The sequence below is a fragment of the Colletotrichum tamarilloi genome (assembly GCF_030869305.1).
Source record: "Colletotrichum tamarilloi strain Tom-12 chromosome Unknown Scaffold_3.1, whole genome shotgun sequence".
Classification (NCBI taxonomy): Eukaryota; Fungi; Ascomycota; class Sordariomycetes; order Glomerellales; family Glomerellaceae; genus Colletotrichum; species Colletotrichum tamarilloi.
In genome coordinates this window covers 650,531-671,676 of record NW_026849386.1, presented here as the reverse complement: position 1 = coordinate 671,676, position 21,146 = coordinate 650,531, and the positions used below count along the sequence as shown (strand labels likewise).

The following is a 21,146-nucleotide window of genomic DNA, read 5'->3' as shown; positions in this document are numbered from 1 at the left end:
CAGGACCCAGGACGGCCTAGGATGGCAGGGTAGGCTAGACAGAGGTGGACAGTGCTGTGAGGAGGTGAGGATGAGGAGAAGAGGAGCGGCAACGAAGGAGAGCAAGAGAAGAGGTGTGTGTGTGTGCGTATGCGTGTGAGTGTGTGTGTCCAGGGTTGCAGGAGGCGGACAGGGTTGCGTGAAGGTAAGGTATCCGTACTCCGTAGTTGCAGTGTGAGTGTGGTTGTGAGGTAGCGTCGTCGAAGGGTGTTGGAGAGAGGGAAGACTTGACTTGGGAATTTGGGACCTTGGGTGTGGATTGTGGAGTGGATAATGGGAAGAGAGAGAGCGTGAGTATGAGAGACAGAGAGAAGGAGAGAGAGTGTGTGTGAGAGGTGTGTGGGTGTGTAAATGTGTTCCTATGCGGATGTGGAGGAGGGCGTGAGCCAAGGGTGGGATGTCGAAGTTGCGCATTGCGGCGACGGCGTGAGCGGCAGCAGCAGACGGACAGGAAGAGCTCAGCATTGAGGCCTGGGGTCACTTTACTTTCTCCTCCTCCTTCTCCGCCAGCTTGACCAAGTACCTTTCCTTACAACAGTACTCCGTTCCTCACCTAAGGTCAGGCAGGTAGTGAACAGGGCAGGGCAGGACGCATCAGCGCCATCTCAGTAATAAGGTACGTCCCTAGCTGCGCAAGCAATAGCACCAGCGCCATCGAGACCGAGGAGACATGAAAGGTACAAGGATGACATGCCATCGGTAGCACAAGGAACAAGTACCTCATCCGTCTCTCTACCCTCTTCCTCCGCCTTTGCCTTCTTGCCTCCCTGACGGATCTCATCTTTCTTGCTCTCTCTCCCAGAGTCCCCATCAACTTACTAGTGTAAGGTAGAAGAAGATGGGCTCCTCTTTGCCCCTCTGGCAAGCTCGCCTCTCACAGTGCAGCATCATGTCCATTGCGATCCCGGTACATTGCGGCTTTGAGAGATGGTTGGATGCGGTATTCGTACCTCATCTCACAGAGAAGGTATCCATACCAATGCCTACGCAGTATCCGTATAGCGCTCTGCTTTCTGAACGAATATCCGTACCTTGGGGCCAGACAAGGCAGGCCGAGACGCAGAGCTGGCGGGGGGGCCAGCGTGCAGGGCAGCGTTGCAAGTCCAGAGGTAAAATGCCCTGTCGCAGGCCGAATCTGGTAGTGAGATGAAGGATTGGCCAGGGGATGCGAACTTTCAACTCTCGACGGGACTCGGGACTCATGGCCAGCACATAGGTACGAATACATACGCAGGTACGAAATACCTACGGTCCACGGATACTTGACTGACGGCTGTTGCCTTCTATTCTCATTTGCCAGGTTGAAGTTTGAGGGCTTCTTTGATGCTGGCCGTGTGAAATTGGACCCAGGCTTACCGGGCCCCGGGAAATGGCGTCGACAAAGAAGAAGAATTGGTTCTCTATGCAAGCCAAAGAATCGTGGTAGTATACTTCCCACCCGGCATGGATTAACACCGCCTTAGTGCGCACTGCACAGTCGTTTCCCCCTCCTTCTCTGTCTCTCTAAATCCGAGGTACTCCGTCCGTATCCGTACTTTCTACAAGAAGAAGTACTCCGTAGTATTATTAGTCCGTCTTTCTTTCATCTTGGTCTGTACTTCGTACGGATACTTGGAAGACGCCGACGACGACTGTGGCCAAAAGGGGTGACCGAGGTCAAAAAAATAAATAAAAATGAGGAGACTGGGCTGACACACAGACAGCAAATAACGGGCAGAAGAACAAGAGACGGATAGAATGTCTCCTGTTTCTTTTCTTGGGTCGGACGGGGAAGGCGGGGGGCGAGGTTCGAGGCATGACACAGACAAGGAAGTGCTGATAGAATGAACCACCATTTCCAAAACAACCTCCTCTCGTACTCACCACTCAGTAGTGTACCGTGCTATGTGTGTCAAGCACGCCTCCTCTCCTTGACGTCGTAGGGCAGTGCGAGCGTGTTCGAGCTAGAGACAATCAATCGACTGGTATAGGGCAGGGCCAAGACCAGACGTTCTGGGCACATCAGACACAAGAGCGAGGATGGACGCCGTAGTGTATCAAGGCACCAAATGCTTCAGAAGAAGAGGGTTGGCCCCCCCCCCCCCCCCAGGGATGATAGGGGTCCACGTCCGCCCAAAGTCCGCAACATAAGCATGATCTGTGCCAATGTCCGTCTTCAAGGAGCAAAAGAGAGTCGAAGCAGTTCGGTCTATCCGTACTTCATCGTCGATGAGATGGAACATACATCAGAGCGGCGGCGGTAGCCGATGTGTCGTCGGTGACTTCAGTCTCAACTCTCAATCGCCAGGACCATCCATTGACAGGCAAAAACCGAGTCAGAATGCGGCGAGCTGCTGTGAGTGATTGAGTGCATCTGTGCAAGGGACCAGCACGAGGCATGTAAGGTACATGACCTCTTGTCGGAAGTAAAGGTGAGAGGTACCCGTAAGGCAAAAGGCATTGGGTTCCGTGGACGGGTGTGTATGCGACCAATGCGCTGCCCGAAAGCCCTCGTCGACTCTCGCGAGTCCTCCGTCAATGCCCCCCTCGCCCTTCGAGCCTTGAGGCCAAGTCCCAGCTCCCATCAGTGGAAGGGGAATTCCGAGATGCCCTGTCTATGTGCGCGCCCATTTTCCAATCCGAGTCGACTCCTTGGACGACTTGTATCCGTACTCAGCGCAGGGAAAGGAGACCGTCGATGACCATGTATTCGCACGTAGCCACTGTTGAATGCACTGTATAAGATCTCGACTTGAGCCCAGCTGCCTGCCCAAGGGCGCGCAACTTGATGGGCCTTCGCCTCGTCGTCATCGTCACGCAGGGCAGTGTCACGAATACAGTATTGCTCCACACTGGAAGTATACTGTGAATGTGCATTCGCAAAAACTGAGCATGGAGAAATACGCCGCCGTCCCCCAGCTGCCAAAGTATCCTCTGGCCTATGTGCCTCTACCTGTACAGCTGGGAGGCTAGCCTGACCGTATTTTGCGTCCAACGTCGTCCCAAGAAACTCAGAGACTTCTCAATAGGCTGGCCCAGCCACAATGTAAAAAAAAAAAAAAAAAAAAAAAAAAAAAAAAAAAAAAAAAAAAAAAAAAAAAAAAAAAAAAAAAAAAAAAAAAAAAAAAAAAAAAAAAAAAAAAGCAAGCGTGCCAGCAGCAAAGAGGGGATTTGTTAGCGGAAAGGCAACGGGGGGACGGCCGGGGGAGATGTTCGAAATGGCGGTAGGGAATAGCGCGAGCGTGGTAGGGTTGCCCATGGAATTAAGCACCCAGACAGCGAAAAGGGCACAAAATCGTCAATGCCCCATGTCATCATAATAAGTGGCCATGCTCATTCGATATTGATATCAAGTTCCAACTCCCAAGATACCGAGGTGCAACCAAATGAGGCAAGTTGCCTGAGGTACGACTTCTGCATCGCGCTTCCTTTTGCTCCTGGCTCCAGCCCTGGCGGAGATTCCTCGCACTCCCAGTCTCCCTCCCACTCGGGTGTCATGGTACTTCACGCCCTTTTTAGTGCCAACATCCATGTGCCGGATGCCTCGATGTCTCCGCTGACAGGCTGGGAGCTCAGCTAAGCCAATGGATCGCGTAGGTATCCATCCTGTTGCCGCAGTAAGCACACACGACGACAATGACCAGATGATCCGCATCTTGAGGAGTCGAGCCAGGTGGTACTCCGTAATAACCACCTTGTAAGGAGTCTTTAGCGTCGAGAGAGCAAACCAGGCAGGCGGATTAGCATTGGCAGGCAAGGTATCTGTACCCGTACCCGTCCGTAGGCTGTAGCCGTACCTTACCCGCCTTGTTGCCCTGCCCAGTAGGGCAAGTCCACCAATTTCTTCATCCACAGCGCCATTCAGCCTGGCATCTCTCGTGGGGTTGGCGGTCCCAGTCTCGCCCAAGGCCCAAAGGGACCCTCATACTCCTGACCGTCCTGGGGGGGCAAGGGGGCTGCTGGGAGACACATAAGATTGAGGACGGGTACGGAGACGGTACCTGAGGCTTGACCCCGTCTTATCCTGCCTTGATGGGTCAAGTGCATCATCCAGTCTTGTTCTCGAAGGAGTCGACCTCAACTGTCCACCGACCCCGTTCGGCCACAACGGGGGACGTGGAAGGTGGAGAGCTGCGAGGGTCTTAAAGCAGAAGCTCTGCTCGGGAGCCCGCTCTGTCGGCCCCAGACCGCCCTGGTCTGGGCAAAAGGCAGACGCACACCACAGAGTGTTTGAACTTTGAAGTTGTGTGAGCTGGGTAGGATTCCGCAGAAGGATAGTAACACATATAATCGTCCACGGTGTTGGTGGAATTTGCCAGGCGCGGAACACCATGCACGCGGTTTTCGGCTCTTCTTCTCTCTTGGCTTGGATTAATTAGATATTGGATCGTCGTCAATGATGCTGGGTGCCGCAGAGTAGCTGGCATACCTAATCATCAAACCTTAGGCGAGAGACTAGGCTGGCACACCGAGGACCAAGCATTCAAAGCTATCTTTTCGGCAGACGTTGTCCCGTCTGCCGTCGTGCTAACGGGATGAGACAGCAGCACCGTCGAAAGCCGGCGGAGGCGAAGCAAAAGACGGTCGTCGCACCTTTGCCAAAATGGCAATGACAGGTGGCCGGTGGAATGGCTGAAGATTCTCTGAAGGCTTCTAGTCGGAAGACTTGAGCTGAGCCGAGCGCTGTCTTGTTGAGCTTGGATGGCGTGGTGAGGCACTTGCACCGGCTCGAATCTCTCCTGCCTTAGTCTTCAACTTTGATCGACAGCAAGCCATCTCCGGGGTTGGAGAGGCCCTGGCAGCCTGGCACGACGCACGCCTGGCTGCAATGTCGAGCCGATTCGAATGGTGTCCAGGAAGCCGAGAAGCGGACCGAACCAGAGTGCTGACGTCGAGCGGCGGCGGAAGGTTGTAGGACGAGATAGCCCGAGAAATGTGCAGAGAGCCAGTCGTGGGCCATGGATGGCCCATGGGTGTGTATCTTGGAAGCTCCTACGGATTTGCAGCGCTATGCCATGCCATGGTCAATGATCCATCGAAAGGCCCTTTGGTTTTGCATGGGTACGGCGTGGGATGCACAGCAACGCCAACGCCAACGACAGGTGCATGGGGAGTGGTCGGAATGGGAGTTGGAGATGGGAGATGGTCAAGATCCATTGGAACGGAGACACGGTATCTGCCGCTTTGTACCGCGGTAAGGTACCGCAGTTGCAGTCGCGAAAGGAAGTTTTGGTTGTGGGTTACAGCCAGGTGCGATCCCTGGCATCTCCACTGCCAGCTTACCTTATCATTACAGGCCGGCTCGTACTTACCCTAGCCCACTGCCTCCACCGGCTGGGTACGTTAGTGCGTGCTTGTCCACAGTCCACCAGAGCTTGCAGGGGCTGATACTTGGAGCTAGGCCGCACTGGATATTAGGTCCTTCGAGGTGATCCTGATGCTTGGGTAATCATCATTGGGTTCGTACCTTCGTACCTTGCACTTCCCTCCATCCGATGACACCGTCTGCACCAAGTATTCTTGCCATGTGTGCCGCATTTCCTTCGTTAGGAAAAGTGTGGGAAGGTGCCTCCCTGCTGTGTAGGCACTTTATCTACATAGTACAGTGAACCGTTACTTAGGTGCCCATACTTACCTGGTCATAGGTAAGGTTACGTACTCCGTACCTGCCTTTTTGTCGATTACACACCCAAGATATCTTGCTTGCCTCTAGCGTCAAGCTAAGAATCTCAACCTGCCACTGTTCTGACCGGCCTGAGTTTTGCCGTCGCCATCTATTTCATTGTTTCTGTATGTCTACTATTCATTTCCCTTCTCCATTTCGTTCTGCAAGCATTTCTCGGTGATTGCAATGGAATACACGGATACATAAAATGTCTACGGTGCCTGTCAGTGGCTACTTGCTGCTAGTATAGGTACCTTTTCACTATACTGCTGCAGCCATGGCCGTCACTTATCTATACCTCGACTCGAGTAAGCTAAGGCAGTGTTCGGACATCTTCGCAAGGTATTCGAATGTACTCGCTGCCTGGGCCTGCAGTGACTTGAAGTCGAGGGACTGCAGAGAGGAGGGGGACGGCACACGCCGTACAGCAAGGTACGTACTCTGCACTGCATCTCAGATGTGATAACGCACCTCACCACACCTCAACTCTTCCCACCCCCCAGTGCCGCTCCCCTCACCCACGAACCAACTGATCAAAGCAGTTGCTAGGTCCCTCTATTACTCCGTACGGAGTATTCGACTTCCATCACCAAGCCACCACCACCTGGCATCAAGTACGGATACCTATTCGCGCCGGCCTCACCCAGCTTGCAAGACGCAAAGACACCAGTATCCCCAACACTCGACTGGCTTCAATACCCTGCCGACGAGCCCCCGTAGCCGAATCCACACTGTCTTCCCCTCGCCTCTCGAGTCCCAGCAGCTCCAGCCTCCAGCCTCTAGCTTCTAGCCTCTAGACTGCCAGGGGCCTCCCCTTGGCCAGGATTGACTTGGTGCCGCTCGCATGGGAATTGGAGCTGCACCACCATGCTCTGCTTGCTGGGGTTCGGTTCTGGAATCCCAAAACAAGGTTCGTCGTGGAACGGCCATCCTAGAATGCTTCTTGAGCCAATTCCTTGAGTTCCAGGCCCTGCCGCCGTATGGCACTCAACTTGAAGTGCCGCTCATGAGAAGCATCGAAAAGCAACGACGTCGCGGCGTTTACCATTGTCACGGTGTCACCCACACTGAATAAAACACTCCAACTTAGCCGGCGGACTCTCATTGATCAATCAATATCTGAATCTCATCAAACATCGAAACCTGCCAACGGGCTGCGTAGGCACGTCCTAGCACCTACTTTACGCACCGCCGTCGACGAACCCCGGGCTTTGATGTAATTTCGGCGCTGAACACTTGGAAGCTGGGACCTCGAAATCACTTCCTGATCCAGTATTATCCAACCATCCCGCCATGCCACCCAATCGAACCCTTCTTCGGGCCTTCGACGAAGGTTCTGGCCTCATCAGCGCCCTGACGCACTGACGGCGCTAATCCAGATGACACTCGGCCAAGCTGCTCCTCACACTACTCATCCTGCTACTCGTCTCACCGGGCGCCTCGTCATCATGCCCTTTTAGGCTCACAGTGCCACACGAAGCGTCTGACGGATACTGTTCGTCGTGTTTCTGTGTCTACTCTGCAGACCAACCGTCTCATGCGGCGAGCTTGTTGGCCACATCGTCAGACCACGCTGTTGTTCCAACGGCCTCACCGGATTGTGAAGGTCCAAGAACCCGCAGCCCGGACAGTATGGCATTCGTTGCGCTGCGGATTTCCGATGTTAGATGTCCGACCAACTTGTATCTTCGTGCCTGGAGGCACTGAAAATTGTGCCATCACGCCACTAAGACGAGGACAAGTCCTCGTACCAAGAACTACAACATCTAATGTCGGATATATCATCCATGCCGCCACGTCGGTTTCATTGTCTGCACCTGGTGCGCCAGCTTGCGCAGACCTAGCATGATACTGCTGTACACATCCAGAAGAATGGCAGCGCATGCTGAAGCTAGGTACGCTATGCCGCATTTCTCGCGGGGAATTTCGAGCTCCTGGACCAAGAAGCGTACCTAGCCACCTGGACCGGAATGGCCTGTCAAAGATCAAGACCACGACCGTGGAGCGACTTACACACACTGGCACTGGCCCAATCAGTGAGCACCACTTCGAGCAAGCCTTCGATTTCGGGGTAATCCTTGGGCGAAATTGAGGGGACACGTCCTCATTCTAGGTTGATCAAAACCTCCAGAAATTGAATAGGCCGGTGGCGGACCGGTGTCGTTTGACAGACGCCTTGGCCCTGTCCAACAGCCAAGTTAATATACATAGCCCGCGCCGCAGCTAATAAGAAGGAATCAACCGAATGGCCTGCAGCCTGTCCTTGTGGGCGAGAAAAGATGGGATGATGAGGAGCCGATGTCTTCATAGGACTCGATAGCTTTGTGGAGATCGCGGGGTCTGATGGCGACCATAACCTGCGCCCTTTTTTCACTCTGGGTAATTCACCCATATCCTCACGGTCTCGCGAATGAGCCTGGAACGTGCTCCTATTAGCAAAGTCCATTTCAAAGGACTCGCCAACGACTCTATGTCCAACCAAAGGCCAACAGGTCGACGCCGTATAGCTTTGCGGACAAGGATTGGTAGTCTTATGGAAGTTGCACACCGGTCTGGAAGGGGAGACCCAACTTTCCCCCATCTTCAAGCCGTTGGTGGGAATTAGCTTGCTGTTTCCCTCGGCATCCCTCACGGCGTGCCATCCTCCACTCTCGTCCTGGAGATGCTGGCATCGGCAGTCTCCCAGCAAATGGAATGCAAGCAGAACCACCTTTTACCAGCCAACCGAAATGGGCAGTGTCATAAGTCCACGGTGAGCAGGGGAGCTGGTCATAAAATGGGGTGAGCAAGCCAGTAGTGTCATCATTCACATGCTAAAAAACTAGCGGTGGCCACCTGGCTCGATAATATCGCAGGCCTTAGAACAGGAACCTACCGAGGAAGCCGTCACCCACGCCAAGTCTTGCCTTACCCTATTCGATCCTGTCAGGCCTGTCCCCAACATGCCGTCCAGCCTTTTGCAACCCTCAAAGGAATACAGCCTATCCACCCAAACCAAAATCTCAAGCTTGACATGAAAGGGGCTGTTGCTGGCTAAGAGCTCCAGAGAGTTAGTTATTGGACTTTCTACCAACCTTCATTTTCTTTGAGTATCGAAGGGGGACGTTTATCCGTACAACTGGCGCACTGGTGGTTTCAGGCCGCATGGCTCGCCCTGCATCCTGGGGCTGTGTCTGCCTCGGATCCGAACTCGTGCCAGCGAACCACGCGCCTAGCGCTAGGAGCTAGCATCTGTCACGCTCGGTTGTTCCCTTTCGCGCAACTGGTTCCTGGAATCGTTCGTTCAGGGGGGGCTCCTGCCTTCGCCCCCAAGATCTCGGGCACGCTGTCGAGCGTGGCTGGATGGACAAGGGGGAAAGCCAAGTACGGGATGGGATTGCCTTTGGATGCACGAGGGGTGTGTCCAGAGCCAGAACGGTCCGAATGGGGATCCAGTCGCTGTGCTGGATGTCCACTTTGCTCCTGATCCATGTCGGTCAGATTGTGTTGGACATTCCGTGACTCGCATACGGTACATTTGCTAGGCGATCCGACCATGCAGGAAAAGCCGACGAGAACGACGGTCAACCGCCAAGAAGAAGGCAAATATCACAACGAATGTTCACAAAGTTACACTTTGTGAGGAAGCGTCACAATATCCGGCATGATGGTGGCGTGGTGGAGGAACAGACGACTCGGCCGAGTGCCAGGGGAGCTACCCATCGGGCAGGGTCTGTCCCGTCCGCCCGCTCCGGGGAACCTCTAAAGAATGGGCAGCAAACCAAGACATAGCAGCAGTGCCGAACAACTACACCACCTATACCGTTACGGGATAGAGCATCCGACGCGGTCTGGACAGGGACACCGGTACGTGTCGACGACTCTGAAAGGTGACATGCCCGGGGCACAGTGAGAAACGAAGCAGCCTCAACGGCGGAAACCTCGGGGAACAGTCTCGCAGCGCGCGGCTTGCAGATTGTGGGCAGCTCCCCATGACAGGTGCCAGTCTGCGGCAGACAGGATGGAGGCGTGCGTGGTTGAAACGTTTGGAGCGGAACCTTCAAGTTGGCTTCCGCGAGGCTCCTAGACAAGGATTGCGGCGCGGTGAAATCAGCCCTCATCTTGTTCTATTGCTTCCATTATGCTTCCAAGTTCCGCCGAGTTTCGAGAAGAAGCGGGAGAAGGAATGTGCGATATCCGTGTCCGGGCACCCAGAAAGCCAATTTTCCCTAGCCCCTCATCGAGTCCGCCTTGAGGCCCTTGCCTGTCAATATCCGTAGATGGTTCAGACGACGGAGTCGGGACAAAAGAACGTGGGGTCTTGTCCGGCACGACGGCTTGTCTTAGATATTGAACGGTCCAAGGTGGCCTTCGTCATTACATAGAGGATGCTCATTTTAAAACTGTCCGCAGAACGTGGTTTGGGCGAGCATGGAAAGGGAATGAAGCAATGATTACGGCTTCGTAGCTTCTATCAATTCGGTGTGAGGATATACTAGTAATCAAACTCTGGATAATTCTCCCTGCAGGCCAGTTCTCCTATTTCTCAAGGGTCCTATCAGCCTTACGCCGTTGCTACGTACTCCGTACCACAAGCCGGCAAGGCACCTGAGATCATCTTAGCCTGCTAGTTCCAAGAGAGTGTATTCGCCCGATGGGTGTGGTAACATGGGGGCCGAACGAATCTTGGTGGTGCAGCAAGGAGAGACAGAGAGAGAGAACCATAAGAGACAATCTTCATGGATGCTTTTTTTGGGTTTTGTTCCGTCCTCTCAATTTCGTATCCATCAGCGGGAAGGATGGATCATGGGTGGTATGGCGCACGCACGCCGCATGCAGGGCCGCCAGGCACAGGCACAGGCACAGGTAGCCCGCAGGCCACGTCCTCCATCTTTGACGGTTGATGGGGGTCGTTTTTGGGGTCCTTTTGAGGGGTAAAGGGGGCGGGAAGGAAATGGGCATCCACGCATCTTTCGACTTTCATTTTTTTCCCACCATGTCAAAGAGGTTATTTTAGATTTATTGGAAGATCATCGACAACCTTTTTTCAGTGGATCGCTGACGACACGGCTCTGAAGATGGGACGGCCCCGCAATCTGTGGACCGATTCGGCAAGTGAGGGGCAATATTTCGAGAGTGCTTTCCATCACCCTAAGATTAGTGATTCATGCGTCCATTGCAGCGCCCACTGCACTTGACTGCTGATGCGGTCGCTTATCTAATCCTCGTCCACTGAAGCGGGGTCGAGCCGGGGGCATATGGCCAAAAATATTGATTCCCTCATGCTAGGTCATTTCTTTCCCATCCACAGCAACGTCCATCGCCAACCAAGTTCGCAATCCACTCCAACCGTTGACAGGGAAGACAGAAGAAAAAAAACCATCGTATTGCGCATCTGCAAGATAGAAGCCATTGACCAACATCATCTCACCGTCTCATTCCGCCGCTACCGAACAAGCAGGGGCCGAGGCAAGAAACGAAGGAGAACCTCACTTTTGGACAAGGCTATCTCCTTTTCCCCCCCACCACACATAGCTGCTACCCTGCCTGTATCCCGAGATTTTGGTGGTACTGAGAGATTTCGTCGACAAGAAAGCGAGAGAGAGAGAGAGAGAGAGAGAGCAAGAGAAAGAGAGAACCGAGATCGAAGAAAGAGAACCAGGTTGGGGGCCACACTATTTGCAACTTTGCCGGGGCAGCAACTAAATCAAACTAGCGGACTTGGACTTTCATCCTGGACAAGCGACAAGCACGGATATCTTGACACCATGGACAAAGATCTTGACAATGCGAATCCGACCATCCTGAGCGCGGCCCAGATGCCGACGCGTCAGAGCAAGCGTGAAGCACCCAAGTCGGGCCCATTCCACAAGTTCGACGATGTCATCTTCGCTAAACCCTGGTACCTCTCGGAACCGTTCTGTGATGATGATTCACTGTGGTCTGAGCCGGAGGCCGATCACTCTCAGTGGACAGAAGAGCCCATTGATGAACAAGAAATCTACGGTGAGGAACCCTTCTTTCATACTGTTGCCGCCCCCCCCCCCCTTTTCTTGCATGCAGTGGTTCACCTTACCAAGTATTGGGGGTTGGATGTTATGAGCTCCAATTCTGCCTGGTCCTGTTCCTGGAGTGTCTCAAGCACGGTCCTGCGTAGTCAGGCAAGCGCCACCTGATGCAGACCACCCACTCATCATGCTGTGTACTTCACCAAGTGGATGTTGCAGTTGCGCGGTGTCTTTGCTCCTTGATGAGTGATGCCCAAAGATGCTTATCCTTCATGCCTTGGCTTCAGACTTCACGCTTGGAATGCCATCCTTTCCGGGTGAACTCCTCCTACGCGTTTTCCGGCTATACTAAGTTCCTGGAGAGGATCACGCGACTGACGTTTCATAGACTTGATATCATCCATCTCAGACCCAGAGCACCCCCTCTCCCTAGGACAACTTGCTGTTGTCAACTTGCCTGATATTCACATTAGCCCTCCTCCACACATGGCCATGGACCCCAACAAGTTGGTCCAAGTGTTGGTCGAGTTGACGCCAACCGTTTCCCACTGTTCTCTCGCCACAGTGCTTGGTCTGGGAGTTCGCGTGCGCCTCGAGAAGGCACTTCCTCCCAATTGGCGGGTGGATGTGAGGGTCAAGGAAAACGCGCACGCGCAAGACGATCAAGTGAACAAGCAGCTCAGTGACAAGGAGCGAGTTGCTGCCGCGCTAGAGAATGATACCCTGAAGGGGGTTCTGGACAAGATGCTCGAAACCTGCGTCTGAGTAGCGAATCAAATCTCGGATATACAGGCCGGGATCATACCCGTTTGATGCGAATCTCGGCGTCTTGTCATACCAAAAAGCGTGACGCCGAATATGGCAATGCCTTGGGACAAAATGGTCCGCCCACCGGCTCGCCAGACTAATCCGTCCGATGGGGGCCCAAGTCATGGAATTCAGCCCTTAAAAATAGACGATCGACATTCTGCACCGTTTTTTTACCAGGGCGTTTGCCACTTTGGCTGGAGAATTTATCGGATATCTGCCATGGAAAGATGACCTCTAACCCCGGCGTTTTGGCAGCTTCTCTCGAGGGAAATTGATCGACAGGTACACAGTGGGAAACGATCTCCATTTGCGCCTAAGCGCGGATATTGTAGCCGGTCAAAGAAACGTTACCTCGCCTCACACCCTCCACTCTAGGGCCCTTGGGAAAGTCGGAAAACAGGGTCCCAGCGGGATCGACTGGCAGTTCATGACTCTTTCAACCCGCGGCAAGACTCCGAGGTAGGGCTGTGCGGGCGGCGGAATTGTTCACACATATTGGCATAGCTTGGCCTGTGTGTGTTGGCTCGTATGTGGCAGCTGGTTCCCTTCTCTTTCATCTGACTCTTAAGCGCAGGCAAAAAGCCAGCAAGCTCTGACGATTCGGATTATCCGAACAGCTCGTCTGCATGGTACTAGCTAGTAGCAAAGGACCAAACGCAATGAGTGAATGGAACAACCAGTTTTTTTTTTGCCCCTACGACCTTGATTTGCCAGGGATGTATGTTCTTCTCTTCCTCTCAAAAGGCTTTCAGGTGGCTTCGTCACCTCACAATCTGAACCCCGTTCAACGTTGCGCATGGATGCAACGCTATATCAGAGAGCATATATAGACCGTTGATAAACACACGCGAGGTATCCGTACGGATAGCCGATCAAGATACCGAGCACATCCCTGACGCCGCTTACCGCGACAGCCGACGTTGCTTACCAATCTGAAGGGTCCAGGACCGCGCCACCGATGGAGGGGAAAGTTCAGCAGAGCTTTTACCGAGCGAGAGGTCTACCTGAGCTGGTCGTGACCGGTACGTAGCCTTGTAGGTGTTGGTGTGGTCGATTAAAGGTCAGGAACCATCGGATGGATGGTTCTGACGTATGAGGATCTGCAAATATTGATTTTGTGGCTTTTTTTCTCTGCAACTTGCTAGGTAGTCCTCGGGCCAAGAGAAAATGTCTCTGAAGAGAGGACTTTCGATTAATTGATAAACCCATATCTCAACCAAGTTTTTTTGATTTGTATGATTGCATCCGTCTCCCCTGAAGCGGCGAGGTGGACGAGAAACTTGCTATGGCGTTACATTGCGGCGCCCGACCTGACAGCATTTGAACGTTTCCCCTTCCCTGCCGCTCCCTTCCCTCAACAGGAAGGGGCAGGACGGTGAAAAGGGACCTTGAAGTTATTCTTATCCGGCACTGGCAGAACTGGGGGCAGCTTGTTGAACGAGAGTGTCGTATGTAAAGCTCAGCGGGAAATTCCGCGTACCGGTCTCACGGTTTTTGAGAGGGGGGCATCCTGCTACCTAATCAAAAAGTTGATTCTTTTTCCCACTTCGCGCGAAACTCTAAAGATGAGCAGAACATGAGCAAGCTGCTTACTGTGCAGCCTGAAGCTCTTGCCTTTCTTCCCTTCCATCCTGCCACCTGAACTTTACCGATCCCACAGAATATACGGAGTACTAGGAACGAATGACAGGACCTGGTTAACGGAATCGAAAGCTCGCCCCCGGCGAGCAAGGCATGGTCTTACATGGCACGGCATGGCATGGAGACCTGGGTTCGATTCGGTGTCTCGGTCGGACAAGACACAGCATACGAGATACAAAATCGTTCAATTTATCCGGTGCCGGCGCCGCGGGAGCTAGGAGGGGTGGTCGTCAACCTAAGGGGTTCGGTTATTGGGCCGCTGGGGCGTAGTGTAGATGCGGCAGGAAGACCACAGCATCTCCTACGGCCGTTGGTGAAGATCTTCTTCCTCCGGGAAGGGAACAAGGTATCTCACACCCAAACATCGTAGGAAGAATTTCACACACTCGCCTTCCCCCCCCCCCCCCCCGTCGTCAAGATCTGCCCGAGCCTTCCGTGGCCCAAGCTCTCTGGATCACGCACTGTCTTGCCTACCCGTTCCTTTTTTCTTTTTCTCTGAATGTCTATCTGCGGAATCACGGAAACACACGTGTTGTGGTGGCACGATCTTCGCGCAAATGGTCCTGTGCCCGACACCCCATGTCCATGTCTCTTGTCGTTTTCGTTGTCGATGTCGGTGGTGATGACATTGACAACGTTTGGTCTTGGCGAACCTCGTAGACTTCATCGATTCCAACGGCAAAAAGGCAAAGACGAGAGCTTCCTCTTGGCGCTTATTTCCTTTGGGCGTTGTGTTACATGGCATTGTGTGAACGACCAAGTGGTCGATATCTTTGAATTACCAAAAATGGCAGGAGAGCTGTGGTTCCGTTGAAAGATGCGTGTAAGTCTAGAGAGGTCTGATGTCACGCGTCACGCTATGACGAACGTCTCTGATGAGATCGAGAGCTTCGAGGCGCGAAGGTCGCAATGGGAAGCGGCAGCGCGGGATATCTTGCACATGTCACTAGTCGTACCAACGGCCGGCCTCATCATCTACGTTGACAGCAATCTTCTGCATGATTTACCATCTTGTGATTGTGACAGCGTGAGGCATTGTGACGCAACTTTCCGACATGTGTACTCGACAGCATAGAATGCCAAGACAAGAGCTTCCCTTCCCCAGCTCCCTATTCCAGAAGCTGGGGAATTCTTGAGGAAGAGGCCCCTTCGACTACTCGAGAAAGGAAGTTACCAAGAAAATTGTTGAGAAATTTGGGGGTTCATGGGGGAGGCAGGGGGTTGGTTGATGGATGGGTGAGATTCTGCTGCGTACTATGGTATGTAGTTGCAGTGCAGGTCCAAGGTAAAGAGGGTAGGCAGGGTGGGTTTCGAAGCATGTGCCGAAAGGTTCGTCACAGCAGGCGCTTCAAACTGGGCAGGTAGGGTGAGTACCCTCAGACCAGCTAGCTGCTTCTATTCACAGAGCCCACACACTCACCCTCACCCACACTGTTGCCTTCTTTTTCCCCAGTTTCCGGCAGGTGATACGGTACTGCTGGTGGTTGGGTCAGGCTGGGGTTTGGCGGCAAGGGTACGGAGTAGTGGGAGGGTTACGTTGGAGAAGGGGGGAAGGGGGGCAAGGGAAAAGCAGGAGGAGGAAACATGGTGGTAGTGGTGGTTGGCAAGAACAACCATAGCAAGGAGAACTTCCCTCTAGATCTTTGGTACACTAGAAGGAAAGTGTGCTTTGGGTGTCAAGATATGTATGTACGTCGGCTGATGAGCGTGACTTGCAGCAATGGGGTTGTAGAACGAGGTGTGTGCGCATGTGCGTGTATGTGACTACCAGTGAGTACCAGTAGGTGTGTGTCTCCTTGCATATTGCGAAGCAGCTTCATTTTGCGAGGTGTGGCGGCAAGGCGGTGACGGGTTGATGATGGATGTGTGGTTTTCCCCCTCGTCGTGTTTGTTGACCAATTGCCTTTTTCGCAAGGTTCGAGACACGCATTGGCTCCTATCTTTACATAACAGGGACAACGACATACATTTTCCTTTCCAGCCCCTTGGCCACTAGGCCTTTGGCGTGTAGACTGGGGGAATGTGGAAAGACGACTCATTGCAAATTGCTCTCAGTGCTTCATCACTACCTTAGTCAGATACACACTATCATCCATGATATCGTCGCTCTCTCTGTGTGTTCCTCTGATCTTGCGACTCGGTGAGGGAGTCGCCAAGGCGTACGAAGTAGAATGAGGGCAGCAAAAGCATGGCATCGGCCGGCCGGAGCCCGCCGATCCCCTTTCTAATCCTGGATCCAGCCCAAAGTCCACTTGTCACGTCCTTGAGAGTCTCTATCTCTCTCTCCCTCTATCACTTATCCTGACCAAGCCTCAACTAAGGGTATTAGCTCTGTCTTCAAACAGAGTCTAAAAAGCACACTAGGTATCGGCAATAGAGAGAAACGCGCCGGTGCGGGTTCTTAATGTTAACTCCGATCTCCAGGTTACGGCAGTTTTAGCAAAAAATAAAAGAGGGACTGAGAGGTTTGTGATGGAACTAAAACACCGTCCGGTTTTTCCTGTAGGTTTGGTCCTTGGAGGGGTTCAACAGGGTTGAGCAACCATAAGGTTTGGGGCGTCCTTTCCTTTCCCGCCCCCCTTTCACCACCCGCGGAATGGGATTTTTCAACGTTTGCACCTTTTCCTGGCCATGCAGGAGAGGGAGAGGCCCGTGAGGATACAGGCGCAGGCTGGCGGCACGACACCACACACACACACATACACACCAAGCACTTCCTCGTACGTACGGATGCAGTACCTACACACGGGCCAGGTCGTTCCCTTCTTGTCCCAAAAAAAAGAATGTTCTATGCGTTTGTTCTACCGCAGACGCTCGCAGACCACAGTACTCTGTAGACACCACCCACACATGGCCCCTTTGTCAGATCGACTTGGCGTTGAACACACATACATCACCTACGGAACTACCGATGTTGTTGTGGCGAAGCAGGAAAAAGGTTCGGCGAGTCAAACAAGACGCATCGCATCACGCAATAGCCGCCGTCGCATGAGCCTCTTGATTGTGTATCACGTGTACGTCTTACCCAGTTTTCTGTCTTGACACAAGTCCACGCATGAGGCTATAGAGTATGACGCGCAAGAAGGGGGAAGTTCCAAAAGTTGGCATGATGGGCTTTACGATAGAGTTTGGCCCCCAATGGCGTCGTCACCTTGACGAGGAACAAGATGGAAAAGATGAGAGCGGCGATGTTGAGCTGGTCCATCGTGTCTGATCTCACGGCAAAGAAAGCAAGGGAGTAAGTAAGTAAGTAACTATATCCGCGTACGGATATTCTTTACCCGCACGCGCGCGCAGCCATGTGGAAGTCAAACTAGATTCAGGTCGCCGAATGCTGTGTAGTTGAAGGGTCCCCCTTTCCCCCACATGGCTCGAGATGTCACCGTGTCAAGGCATCATCAAAAGGGATCCGCTTCGTCAGAATTCATCAGCAAAACTTCCACTATCCGTGCGCTAAATTACTTGTTCACCCTTTCTCCTTGCGTTCGCTCGCGTGGCTTAGAGTTGGGTGATCGAAACTTTACCCAGGGGGGGAACCGCCGAGCCGTTCGCGACGACCGCCGCCGCCGCCAATGGAACTTTACTACCGTATCCCGTATGGTACCCAGCGGCAATTGGGCCACCACCACCTCCACACTTTGCAAGTTTCCCGGTTCTAATGGCAACACACTAAGACGACCAAATACCGGCCGAGATTTTGCCAGTAGCGCAGTGGGTGCCGTGGTGTTCCGCAATGCTGCTATGCGACCTCAGTGGGGTCTTTTCAAACGGAGACCTGTTCTGATCCAAAGGGATTCTGAAGGTTCATCCGGGATTTTCCCTTGTGTGTTGTCGAATAAATTAGATTGGGATGTGGGGGTGAGGAAGAGGGAGGAGGCTCCCATCTTCTGCATGCCTTTCCTTGGTGTCTTGCTTGATTGGTTGGTACAGTACTACCGTATGTAGTAGTGGTGGATTGGTGGCATCCGTAGCTTGGAAAAAAAGTAGGGCTTTAGCTACAAAACGGTCACGGGGAGGAGAGGTACGTCTGGCGGTGACAAGTTTGACAACGAAACAGTGTTCCAGCAGCTTGTTGTTCTGTTAGTTTTAGAGCTGATCCCCGTCGGCTACAGCCGCTCCAACGGGCGTCCTTCGGTTGTTGACATGTTGATCATTGGGATGCCAATCTGTGTCAATCTTTGCCCCGTTCAAGGGGTCATCAACGACAGGCTCGCATTCGGGCCTAAGTATGCAGGTGGTGCTGTATGTGTGTCTGCCCCCCTCTCCAGAGAAGCCTCGGTGTATTTTCTGAAAGTCCGGGATATGGTCGGTGTGTACTGCTGCTTGTTGGTGCCGGGGTCTGATCCACTCCAAGGTGAGATGGCTGGGAAGCTTGCAAGAATGAGCTACTATGGATACAGATACAACCTGAAGGACCGGGAGACGTGAAGAGAGAGGGATGAGACGGTGGGCAAGATGGGGCGATGTACGAATACAATGATACTCTAGGTATGGCAAGAGGGGGAAGAAGGAAACTCCGCACTCAACTTAGTTACTGTGGTATCCGTTGTAGGTACTACAGATAGGCACTTGGAATGCAACGGCGGGGAGGCTGGCTGCGATGGGCCGGCCGAGGGATGGCGAGGTAGCTCTCAAGGAGTTCGAAGCTCCTCCCTCCCCCTTCCGGGTTCCGGGTTGGTTCGCAGTAAGCTTTTCAGTGGAGGGATTTTCTGTCCAACTGCACCGCCGTTCGACGACCCCCGGTTCGATCGGCGTTCCGTATGGCCGGCCATGACGATTGGGATTTGGGGGAGACGCGGGATTTGAGGACTCGCTTGTCGGGGAAGTCGGATCGGGGATTCCAGGTTTTACGGCTTTTGTTCTTCAGTGTCACGGATGGTTTTCCGCTGTATATTTCTATTGGACGTTGTAATGTGGCACGTATCCGAGGCGTGAGATCTTCTCCCGCTCGAAACTTGTATTCTCAATGTAACTTGGACATTTGGTTCAACGACATTGGGGCAGTGCTGTCTTCCTTGCATCTGTAGTTTGACTACCATGACAGAGTAGATGCTGCCTTTCCCTGGACTCCGTTTGAAAAGGTCTAGCCCGCGCCGATACTTTCCCATATCGAAATCGAAGAAATGCCATCGGCCCTTTTTTAGAGGGGAGACCTAGTAAACTGGGCAAAGAAGCTGCGGGATACCGCTGATCCAAAGTATCAGAACGATTGGAGGGGGTGACTCTGGGATTGTCACATAGGTTTCGTTTTATTTATGGGGTTCTTGTCGGGGGGGTGTTGTTTGGTTCTGCAGTGTTGGTATGGAGCTTGTTTCACGACAGTTGGATCTGCCAAGGGCATATTCACCCCCGCTCTCGAGATATGTTACGGATGTGAACATCTCCGTGCTGTCAACTCTTGTCATCTCATGTCTATGGAGTATGGACCATGTTAAGGAACGGTTCAACTGGAGTATCTGAAGGGCGGTCATGTGGCTGAAGGCGCAGGATTATTGCGGAGTTCCTACGTTTACATATGCCTCTTCGTGAGGTAATCATATCTCATGCCAAGTCAATGACACGTCTAAGACGGTACTCAGAATGAACAGGAAAATATCATACCTCAGAACACGCTGGAGCGGAGGACGATACCTTGAGGGTTTGACTTAAGTGCTGGCCATCAACGTTCTCAGTCACTAATGGCATCACAGGTCAAAACTATCAATCAGAGTAAAAGGGCTCACCGCGCTGCTTCACAAGTCTATCATTGCAGTCAGCTCAGAGCCAAGCCGCCCATGGGAATTTCCCACATCCAAGAGCCGATGTCGAACGATCGTCATGGGCAAAATGATTCTGCATCTCGCGTTCTTGGACCTGTCTCGACCGGAGACGGATCTAAAGCGCGCAGGCTATACACGGCCTCATAGTTACGAGTGTAACATGGACGTATGGCCGCCGTGGCTTTGCAATATCTGCAAGCTTCATGGTTTGCCAAGAAAGCTTCTCTGTGTGGATTCAAGACGCCGAGAGTCTGGAAATTAAATATCGTACCATTCATTGCCTTGTTTCTCATACGAAGTCGATGCAAGACAAACCTCAAGGTAGGGCCATCGGAAACTTGTCATTCGCCAGGCAGCAAGGACATCAAGAGGGCACACCCTAGGTTGATACTGTCGGGATGGAGAGGCAGAGTCCTCATTTGCACTAGACGATGGATTTCTGCTTGACTAACCCGTAGGTCTATCCCGTCATCTACGTTGAATCAGGTGAATGAAAATTGACGAGAGCGAAATTGATATAAATTCGATGTGAAATTGCCTACGCAAAAATGCCTCACCGTGTGTAGAACCTAACCTCTCACTGCTCACGTCACCAATAATCCATTGGAAACGTAAGACCTCTGCACCTGCAATTTGCTCTCTTAGATTCCTTTCGATTTTGATACAGAATCCAACGCGCGAACTTTCCGGCTCTGCGAGCTCGCTAGATGGGTCCCTTCCGGCCCGAGAATTGCCAGCAAGGATCCGGTTTCTCCGTGTCCCGAAAATTGGCCCAGATCGTCTAGTTGGTTAGGATGATACGTTGTGGTTCTTCTATACAGCGATCCGTGTTGACGGCGGTTCGAATCCGCCTCTGGGCAATTTCGCTTTTGTTGTTTTGCAAAATTTGTTTCTGCAAGTAAAGAGTATCATCACCGTAACTTTTTCTCTCTTTGGATCATCCGGAGTCGATGGCTATGCTGTCTTGCTCAAACGCGTGGGGTTGGGAAACTCACTCGACAGAACGAACTTTGGAGAACATGCATGCATGGCCAAGGTAGAAGCGACTGACTGACTGCATGCAAGCCCGCTGAACATAAAAAACCTTTCTCGGGAACGTCTATGATTTACATGTAATAATTCAATCGAGTGTGGGGGAAAGCTATCCCGAGCACCCGGGCATGAGCGAGTGCTTCGACGAGACATACAGCAAGTAGATGAACACGGCAAAGCCGCACACGTATTCTTCTAATGCGGGCTCGCCCGGCGCCGGACGCCGATCCGAGC

General features: G+C 52.8%; 5 protein-coding genes across 5 annotated transcripts; 2 read left to right on the top strand and 3 right to left on the bottom strand.

Annotated features, from left to right (window-relative positions):
* Window positions 1–598: 598 nt before the first annotated feature.
* Window positions 599–850, bottom strand: CTAM01_01383 (uncharacterized protein; the record flags this gene model as incomplete). Its single annotated transcript, XM_060517425.1, has 1 exon — window positions 599–850. One exon carries the CDS (start codon window positions 848–850, stop codon window positions 599–601), a length of 252 nt encoding a protein of 83 aa, XP_060387886.1.
* An 845-nt stretch (window positions 851–1,695) lies between these two features.
* On the bottom strand, window positions 1,696–1,836 carry CTAM01_01382 (uncharacterized protein; the record flags this gene model as incomplete). The annotated part of the gene is made up of 1 exon (XM_060517424.1): window positions 1,696–1,836. One exon carries the CDS (start codon window positions 1,834–1,836, stop codon window positions 1,696–1,698), a length of 141 nt encoding a protein of 46 aa, XP_060387885.1.
* Window positions 1,837–4,951: 3,115 nt separating this feature from the next.
* CTAM01_01381 (uncharacterized protein) lies at window positions 4,952–5,467 on the top strand (the record flags this gene model as incomplete). The annotated part of the gene is made up of 2 exons (XM_060517423.1): window positions 4,952–5,268; window positions 5,437–5,467. The coding sequence occupies 2 exons, from the start codon at window positions 4,952–4,954 to the stop codon at window positions 5,465–5,467; spliced, it is 348 nt and encodes a 115-aa protein (XP_060387884.1).
* Window positions 5,468–11,430: 5,963 nt separating this feature from the next.
* On the top strand, window positions 11,431–12,435 carry CTAM01_01380 (uncharacterized protein; the record flags this gene model as incomplete). The annotated part of the gene is made up of 2 exons (XM_060517422.1): window positions 11,431–11,668; window positions 12,059–12,435. 2 exons carry the CDS (start codon window positions 11,431–11,433, stop codon window positions 12,433–12,435), a joined length of 615 nt encoding a protein of 204 aa, XP_060387883.1.
* A 3,108-nt stretch (window positions 12,436–15,543) lies between these two features.
* CTAM01_01379 (uncharacterized protein) lies at window positions 15,544–15,738 on the bottom strand (the record flags this gene model as incomplete). Its single annotated transcript, XM_060517421.1, has 1 exon — window positions 15,544–15,738. The coding sequence occupies one exon, from the start codon at window positions 15,736–15,738 to the stop codon at window positions 15,544–15,546; it is 195 nt and encodes a 64-aa protein (XP_060387882.1).
* Window positions 15,739–21,146: the final 5,408 nt, after the last annotated feature.